The sequence below is a fragment of the Coffea arabica genome, chromosome 4e (assembly GCF_036785885.1).
Source record: "Coffea arabica cultivar ET-39 chromosome 4e, Coffea Arabica ET-39 HiFi, whole genome shotgun sequence".
In the NCBI taxonomy this organism is placed as follows: Eukaryota; Viridiplantae; Streptophyta; class Magnoliopsida; order Gentianales; family Rubiaceae; genus Coffea; species Coffea arabica.
Window position 1 is genome coordinate 10553100 of NC_092317.1, and position 10246 is coordinate 10563345.

Consider the following 10246-nt stretch of genomic DNA (forward strand, 5'->3'; position numbering starts at 1 on the left):
ATTATACTCTCTTTCATTTATATACTTTTTCTATTTAATCTTACCTACTCTCCCTTGTACTTATTTACTTTCTCTAATTAATCTTATATTTTCAAGAATATAACACCAAAAATATGTCTTAACAAGTGCTAGCTCATACAAACCGTATTTTTTTATATTTCCTTTATTTTTCTTTCACATTTAATCTAAACAAGATAGATGAAATCTATTTTCCTCTATTCTCTGCTCCTTTCTTTTTCACTAGAGTTCCCTTCTTTCCTTTCCTTCCTTTTACTTCGTTCCAAATGGTGCCTAAGTAGTGGTCTGTATTGTATTCTCAGTCTACTAATTTATCAATGTGTCGACTAACCAAAAAATATATATACATTTTAAGGTATTGAATTGTAGAAATTTTGAATTGGTGGAAATTCAAGACAATTATGTAGCAATGAGTAAAATGATAACAATTTTGAATAAACAAAAATGATTACTACAAGCACAAACAGAAAGTTTTCTATATATATATATATATATATATATATATATATATATATATATATATATATATATAAAGTAATTTAACGCGTAATGAGTAATATGAGTGAAAAAACAGAAATTCAAGACAATTATGTAGCAATGAGTAATATGATAACAATTTTGAATAAACAAAAATGATTACTACAAGCACAAACAGAAAGTTTTCTATATATATATATATATATATATATATATATATATATATATAAAGTAATTTAACGCGTAATGAGTAATATGAGTGAAAAAACAGAAATTCAAGACAATTATGTAGCAATGAGCATCATAGGATTCTTTACGTTCTCGCGTTTTATTATTAGTTATGTATGATGCTATTGTCATCATGCATTATTATTGTTCCATACTAGTTATAGAACTAAAGTAGCTCTAATACACTTGTATTTTCACCGAAATATTTACAAAATTCCGCTATTGACGAGAAGAATAACTCCTCTAAGGGCAAAACATAAAAAGGAAAGTCTCTTGAGCTTAATATCTTATGCCATTATAGCATACACGTATACGGCTACTTGTGGTTGGCTATATACGTTGCATCTTCAACACATTTTACATCATACAGATGGTAATGCAATGCAAATGGATGCTTCTAATTTTGTATCTCTCTTCATCGCAAAATTTCCGTGTAATTATTTAATACTAATCCAGTTCTGAATTCCACATGAGATTCTCGATGTCACTTTTCAGTAAAATTTAGTACCAACTTTATATTTATACTAAGTTTTCTGTTTAAAAAATTGGTTTGATTTGATTCGACTAAACACTGAATTTGGTACTGGGTAATAGCGCCGAAAAACCCATTTGTCTTGGCCCATTCTCTGTTTTCAGACTCGGACCGGACCGGCCGGTCGAACCGGTCGAACCGGAAACCGGCCAGGTAGCCGGTCCGAGTCACATTAGACAACCGGAAATTTAAAATCCGGTCAAAGCCGGTCAAAAACCGGGTTTGACCGGGTTTGACCGGGAAAAAACCGGTTTTTCCGGTTCAACAGTAATTTTTTTTTTAAAAAATTCAAACTTTTTAATATTATGTTTTGACCCCCTAAATTGTTAAAACTTATTGATATAGCTCAAATATTTGATACTTTATAAATATTGTCCTAAAATTTGATGTTATTTTTCAATTAAATTCATAATTTTAATTCTAAACTTGTTAATATTTATTAAATAATATAAATTGCTACTTGATTGTTCTAATTTCTTTGTATTTTCTTGTTAAATATATTTGAAACATCAAATATATATGAATATGCCTTTATTAATATCAATATATTATTAGATATTATATATATAATATTTTAATTTTTAAATAATTTTTATTTATGACGTCATCCGGTTCGACCCCTATCGACCCCCGGTCGAACCCATTGACCCCTGACCCCTGACCTCGGCCGAGTCGCTATCCGGTCCGGTTCTGAAAACATAGGGCCCATTGGCACTTAAACCTGTCGACTTGCTTGGAAACTCATTGGTCAATCGTACACGCAATGAACCAAATATTCAAAGTGAACTAGAAGTTGCAACTTAGGTTCATTGTCCGACCAAAATGAAATATTCCCAGTATATTCGCCAGAGCCCAAAATTCCCTTGTGATGAATCATCATCCACTATCATTAATATTCTTAAGCAACATGTCACCGATTAGTCCTGCAATTTTCAAGTTCCCATCTTTCTGCATGCTAAGTCATTTAATCAAAGGACCAACAAGCCATTTGACCGTGTTACAAACGTGTGCCCCGTTGAATTGATAAGCAAGGCATTCCTCAAGTCTTGTTATTTTATTTCCAGGTGCCCTCCTGGAAAGCATGTTGGCCAACTTGGCCGGCTTATCCCAACTTGCGATGATGTTATCTGGTCACGCTATCATGTGAAAAGACATGATTTTAGTACCCAAACCTCAAAAAGCATGCTTCCATTCACATTTATTGTTCTTATATTCATACGTTAATCTTGTAATTCATTACCCCATATTATTATCGATTTGAAAATCAAATTTCATATTCAGACAAAACCACTTGATTGCCTTTAATAAGGCTCTTGCCCTGTGACTGTGAGCTTGGTTTAGCCGTTTAGGTATAAATTGTGTAACATTATTAAATTTTAATGTTTAATTCTTCTAGATTCACAACTTTTCCGTAGCACAGGCACAGCACTAATCAAGAGTTATAGCAAACATTTTTCTTTCCTCCAAATTTGTTCGCTAAGGAGGTGTTTTGCTTTAGGAATGGTCCTCCGACTCTTGATGAAAGCATAATGGCATACGGCATAAACTTTCCATTCAACGGGTCCAAATGTCCAATACATCTGCCTTTGTTGACCTGCGAAAACAAAACCAAAATACCATTTATTAATACCTCAATTTACTAATAATAAATAGAAATTAAAAAATTAAAGATAACTACTCCATATTTTCTCATTTTTGAAAAAATATAATATTGCCCGCTGCCCACGGGCGACCGGTCACGGACGCCAAACTAAGCAGGGGCAGTTCACGTTCCCGTGACGGCCACCTCACGACACGGATCTCGCATAAAGACAACGAAAATGACCGCAATTGAATCCGACGTGAAAACGGCGCCTGAGCTCATCTTAACGGCCTTATTTGTTTTCCCACATCAGAAACAGAGAATTGGATAGATCACACTTTTTTTAACTGAAGCCCATCTCAAACGTCGGCACCCAAAGAGGAAAAAAAAAATCATCAAATATTGAATATAGTGTATACAAAAGACACACCCAAAAAAAAAAAAGAAATGTTGAAATAAAAAAATCCAATTCTCGTCAAACTTCCATTCCAGAATCCAGAAGCCCAAAAAAAAAAAAGGCAATTTCTAACTATTTTGCACCTGTATATACGTATGTATAAGTCGCTGTATCTATATACTCTTGTATTTTTCTCAAACTCGATTTTTGAATGTTCTCCTTTTTCTTTTCTTTTTTCCCCCCTTTCTATTTTCTGTATTACTTTATTTTCTACGGTTTTATCGGCAGTAAGTATATATTTGAATAAGGAATAAAATATTGCTGCCTAGGACTTCCATGGCGACAGCATTGATTCCTCCGGCCGTCTTTCCTTATACCAGCAGCATAGCCAACGGCCTGCGGCGGAGGCGGCGGCGAGCAACACCTGTACGCCCCCGCACGCTGCGGAGACTGATGACAACTCCCCGGAGCCATTTTCGTCGGCTGAAGCCTCGATTGAGTGGGAGAACAGTTAAACGACAGCGGAGTTGACGGCGGAGACGGAGTATAGATCGCCGGAGCAGCCATTCTCAAAGGCTGAAACCGCGTCGGCGAAGAAGGTGAAGAGAGCTTTTTCACTGATTGAACTGGTGATAATATAGCTCTAATCTTCAACTCCAGGTGACTGAACTCCGAAGCGCGGTCGTACTCATCGATGACATTCCTGAGCTCTTCATCGGATTTAATCGAAATCAAAACATCTAAATCTTCACTCGGTAACTTACACTTTAAATTCACCGAAGTTCCAGTTAATTCTCCAAATTTCACCAGCAATTCTGAAAATTAGAAATCATTATAAAAAAAATCAGCTTTACAACCAAAAAATTCATAAATTAGCAACCAAAACTAGATGAATCTGAAAAAAAAAATGTACCTGAAAAGGAGATAGAGCGATCGACGGAGAGAATACGAGTGTGGCCGCCGACGTAACGAAGGACGCCGTCGGACGGGCGAGGAAGGATTTGACCGTTGTAACTATAAAGGAATTTGACGGTTTTCCTGGAATTAGGGCTTGAAGTCAAGCTTCTAGTCATTATTCGGTTGAATTGGAGTTGAATAATGAAATTTTAGAGAGAGAATGGGAGCTGAGGAAATTGTAGGGAAAGAAAGAGAAGATGCTCTGAAGGAGTTGAGTGGCACCTTCAAGAAACAACGGAGATGACTGAGGGATTATTTATGGGAGGGAGGAAGGCTAGAATTGGAATTTCAGGTGTTGAATTCAACACGGAAAAGTTGTATGGGTCGGTCGAAAATGGGGGTTGCATTGTTTTGAGGTTTTAAAGTTTTACCAAAATAAGATGTTTGAAATTGAGTAAGTGCTTTAATTTTTGAATTATTGTTCCTTTTTGAGCTTTTTATTTGAAAAAAATCTAGACAAGTTTGTTTAAAGAGTTATGATTGCGTGTTTCAAAACAGCAAAAAATAAAAAATAAAAAAAAAGAAAAAGGGAGAGAGATAGAGAAAAAAAATGTTATGCTTGCGTGTTTTGTTGAGTATTTGTTTACATTTTCGACAATAAGGATCTAAATTTCATAATAATTTGCTTCTCCATATCAAAAAAAGGGAAGTAATTACATATTTTGCTTCTTATATTTGATATTTTAAATAACAATATAAAGGTTAATTATTTACAGTACCTTCTTCTATTAAGTTATTTGTTCGTTCTTTTAAGACTTCTTTGAATAGTAGGGTTAATAAAGTGTACATGAAAAATAAAAAAAAAAACTTTAAACAATTTCTTAAGTTCATTAATTAGTTATAGAAAACATTTAAAAAATTTTTATTTACATGTTTGTAGTATGCCCATAATTTCACAATTAACATAACATTTTTTTCTCCTCAAGAAAGAAAGTTTCGTTCAACAACTCTCTTTTTAGCTTATAGTAGTGCGTTTCCTTATTTTAGGACAAATAAGGAAATGTAGACGTGCAGTAACATTTAGAATTTTCTGTTCCGAAATTACCTTTTCTCTCATTGATCTCATATTTATATAGTTGCCACGCGTGTTCATTCGAATTCATCATAAATTTGCTTGAGTTTGTTTATATAGCTACTACATGTGATACATCAATACACATAAATAACTATATAAAAAAAAGGGGACAGACGAGATAACGAGTGATTCCGGACAGGAGATTCGAAGCATTGTAGTAGTAGTAGTAGTAGTTGAGGAAATATATTATGCGGATATTCGCTATAACAGAATAATAAATATATTTCATGGTTTTGCCTTTGCTCAGGTTTGAGAATTTCAATGTAGAAAGGGAGCAGTGGTCCATTAGAGGTGGGATTAGTGGCAGTGATGAGGTGGAGCCCTTCTTCCAAGTGGCGAGGAATGGTGGCATTGGGCATTCGGGTTTTTGTTTGGCCCTTTGGGATTCGCTTTGCCCCCAAATGCTGGTATGAAATAGCGGCAGCCGGTGGCTCTGGGCTTCAGGCCTTAGCTAATTAAGTAAAGGGTCGGCTATCCGAGCCGGTCTGCTTTCGACACGCAAGTTAACGGCACCAGTTTTTCTGGTCGCCTGCTTTGTCTAGAGGGCCCACTCAACTGAAACCTTTTTTTTTGTTTTTAGTTTTGTTTTCTGGGAAAAAGAACTTTCCTTTTTTATTATTTTGACTTTTGAGTGCCAGTGAGGGCCCACTGGTGGTTGGTTACTATTTTTTGGCTGTATTGTTACTTAGGAGCCAATTGTCTTGTGGAATTTCTCTTCTTTCTCTGATTTGCTCAATTTACATCAGATGAGGGGAAACAAAAATATTTATATAGGAAGATAAGTAGGAACGTCATCTTTAAACAAAGGGGATTACCCAATATCACGTTTACATAGGAAAAGCCGTGTGTCATGAGTCATAAGAGCACAGGATAGGATAAAAAGCGTAGCAACTTCCAAATTTGTAATAGTTATTCAACAAGAGTCACCATAACAGTTTTTTCAAGTATCTTTAATATATTTCACACATATCACATTCCGAGAAGGTGTTAGAGTGAATAAAATTTTTCCAAATAATAGGCATAACATGCTCACTCGTGCTTAATTTGGATATGGGGCGGGGTGAAAGAGTATGCACAATAATAAGTTCGAATCTTAGACTTGACAATTTGGGTCGAGAAAGTACGGGAAAAGGTGGGAGGTAAAAAAAAATTTTTTTGAGTAGGTCATGCAATCAAAGAATGAATAAATGATACTATAATACTCAGGCAAAGCCAATTTTTGCATGAAAGACACATTTGGCATATAGGTTAGCAACTTAGTCAGAAATCTTTGTTTGGATTGTATTTTCTGGACTTTTTGTAGAAAAATTACTATAACAATTTGATATATATGAGATAAAAAGGTGATTAAAAAATATGTTCACGGAAGAAAACGTAATAATTTTTCAAATGCAATCCAAACACAGTCATACATAGTGATGATCTTCTATACATCTAAAGTGGTCAATTTATACTTTCACAGTGGCTGAACTAATATCCACTTGCTAATTTGATTCTTTTTGAGTCGGCAGCATTCGGCAGATAAGGCCTATATGGACCTGAATTTTGTATCTGTACAACGTTTATTGCTTAAACCTGAATATTCTATATTTCCAGTGGCTGAATTCTTTTGACATGTTTTGGGGTCAGATTACCATTACCAAGTCTGGTCATATTTTGGCTTTGGCCTCATTGGAGAGCAACAACAAGACACCAGAAAAGATTCAAATCTTTATGGGATAGGAGGTCAATGATTCAAACTTTATGTCTCATCATTTTGCTACTAGCATGTGATTTCTCCAAATCTATACAGGTGTATAGTGCATCTGTCTTGTCCTACGGTGATAAAGTTTCCGTCGATTTCCTCCTAAAGTAAGTTATAGTAGGAGTAGGCTACGTATTGCTGATTGACAAAAAAAAAAAAAAATTAACTAATTAATCATACTTATAGTGATTGTGGTTGATGAATTTTTACCAAACAACTCCTACATTAGTACTAAATACATTTCCATGGATGCTAGATAAGTCTATCCGTGAAAATTAGATTGATAGACTTTGATCAGCCTGTGTCTCATTAAAGAACCACAAGGACATAAATTGCCTTCCAGATTTTGCAAATCGAAATGCAGAAAGGCATATTGAGCTATACAACGACTACAGTATTGCAAATTATATGATGAAAAGAAAAATTAGCAATGAGAAAACAAATTAGTTGAAGAGATTATAAACATTTGGCATCAGTTATTTGAGGACTTTTAAATGAAGGAGATAAGCACATTCAATTGGAATGAAATCATGCCATAGGAAATTGCATTTCAACAAATATACATTCTTTTGAAATCACGAACATGGTATAAAAGGCCATACTGATCAATCTATGGATGCAATTTCAGAAAAAACAAAACAATGAAAATTGTGAATAAGTCATTTCTACCTTTTGTGGTATGTCCCCCTTTCATTTCCGAAATTGCCCAAAAGGATCACTCAAACCAAATCCAAAAAGTTGTGAAGTCAATCTGCTTTTTTTTTTTTAATACAAAAAAAAAAGAAAGAAAGAAAAAAGAAGCAAAAAGACTTCCCTTAACAGATTCTTTTGGCATTTAGAAAGTTTCATTATTCTTTGTAAATAATGAACGAACTAGTTCAGAATTTAACTAGGGAGAATCCTATCTCCAATCGTGGCTTTCGGTCTGAGAATCAAATCCCGTACTCTTGAAGAAAAGAGAGTGAACCTAAATAGAATAATGGCTGCGATGCTCTTTCCATTTCCAAATTCCAACCAGGTGGTTTCTTCATTTAATTGTCAGCAGGTATCTAATTATGATAGTAATAGTGTATCATGCCGACATAAACACGTGGAATCCCAAACTTGGTTTTACAGGTGTTGAATTTCTAGAGCCCTCTCTAATCATCGCAGGTGTACACCCTTTTATAATGAAGGCCATTAATTCAAGAGATTTGATAATTGATCATGTATCTTTCTTTTCTTTTTTTTGTCACGAGTACAAGAGTTCAAAAAATGCATTTGAAAGAATACAAATAAATCATACCTCATCAATGTTACAAAGAAACCTACGTAAATGATGAGAACAATCATCCGAGCCTAGTAACTAAAATTAAGGTCTCAGAATGAAAAGATTATGCATTTACATTCCTTTCCTCTCTCTCCGTTTTTTAAATCCCATCCTATTCAAACAAAAAATATAGACCTATACTAGGATTTGAACTCTTGACATTTGCAACGAGAGCACCTCAAAAGTGATCCTAATTGACTAGTTAGACGATCGTCCATCTTAAGTAGGCTAAGGATGCGTTTGATAAAATTAAAATTTGAAAATTGAAATCTAAAGTTTGAAATCTAAAATATGAATCCATTAAATTAGTGAATTGTTAAATATTAAATATGATACATTTGAGTTTATATCATATTAAGTGATAAGTGAATAACTTATCACTCATTTTTTGGAGCAAATTTTGCTTAGAAAATTCAGTACCGCTTAATGAATTCAGATGTTCTAGTTTTGATTATCAAACATGTCTAAATATGTTAAAATCTGAATTCATTAAATTCAAATACTGAATCGGTTTATCAAATAGGGCCTAAGTTTATCGTCTTAAAAGGAGGCTAGGGTTAAGATTAGTTGAACACATAATTTTTTATTTTGTCTTAGCACATGGCTTTCAATCATCGCCAACCCCTCCCAAAATTGTAATAGCTGAAAAAAGATATGGTATTGAATAGTTTAATTTGCAATCATGCAATGATGCTTTGTCGTGACAGCTAAAAGATTAGGATGAACTCTTTACTATCAAAATTTTTTAAAAAAAAAAAAAATCTTGTGTTTATCTTCTATTCCTCAGTAAGTTAAACTACTGCAACTAGGCTTGATTTACATCTCAGACTTGGTGGATTTGCTTTAAGGTATAATTCATATACATTAGAATGTTATTTTTGATTGGTTGCTTTAGGGTCTTCTATTTGATGCAACCTCATCTTGACGGATTAACAATTTCTGAATATAAGTTCCAAAATTGTTTAAGTGCTAACCACAACCATTTACTGTTATGTAAGGCTTTAGTAAACAATTTTCTCCCATTAATAATTCCAATTTATTCCCCAATGGAGATTTTATGTGATATTTTAGCAAGGTTCAAATGATGAATGGTGAAAATAACACATTAACATCGAAATTAGGTACGTTTCTTTTATGTTATCAGATATTATCTCTTATCCTCTCCAACGTATACTTTCTGATACCTATAAATTGCAGTTATTTCCATTTTAGAAAGTACGCCAAAAAAGCTGATAGTAGAGACCTTCCTGCCATCTTTCTTCTTCTACTACTTCTTTTTCACTTTCCGCTAGATTTACGTAATATTTGCTAGTTCTGATCTTTCTCGTTCATAACAAGAAGAAGGCTCGTTTAATTTTGGGAAAACATTTCAACCACCTGAAATAGTTTCTTAGAACAGTGCTATTGAGCACGACTCACTTAGTTAGTTGCTTACTTAATTTAAAGTCAAATTTTATACTATCAGCTGTTGGCTTGGAGACAAAATTTGTGCTATGCATAAATATATATATATATATATATATATATATATATATATATTAATTTTCACATGGAATCAATCATTTGATCCAATTTCACTCCCGAATCATCATCATCTTCAACATTGCACCATATAACCCATAATTTTTTGGCCGGCCCGACCAACATTTTTGTCAGCTCGTTAGAGAACAGAATCATCATCTATCAGTAAAAGTATGTGAATATCAATAAAAATGTTTTTTTTTCATTTTACACATTCTCTAGTTTCCTTCAAGTTCATTATAAACATTAAGTGAACAGAAAGGAAGAACTTCAAAAAATTCGAACTTTAGGTAAGAGAATATAGAAATACTACTGAGTCTACAAAGAAGAATCAATCCAATCTCATTTGGTCGAGCCAGTTTTTTATTATTATTATTATTTTAATTTTACCCTCCCACCCCTCGAA

At 33.7% G+C, this 10246-nt stretch overlaps 1 protein-coding gene across 1 annotated transcript; it reads right to left on the bottom strand.

Annotated features, from left to right (window-relative positions):
• Positions 1-2599: 2599 nt before the first annotated feature.
• On the bottom strand, positions 2600-4431 carry LOC113738640 (uncharacterized). Its single transcript, XM_027265883.2, has 2 exons — positions 4148-4431; positions 2600-4049 (listed from the first exon to the last, which is right to left on the bottom strand). Exons 1-2 carry the CDS (start codon positions 4305-4307, stop codon positions 3505-3507), a joined length of 705 nt encoding a protein of 234 aa, XP_027121684.2. The 5' UTR covers positions 4308-4431; the 3' UTR covers positions 2600-3504.
• Positions 4432-10246: the final 5815 nt, after the last annotated feature.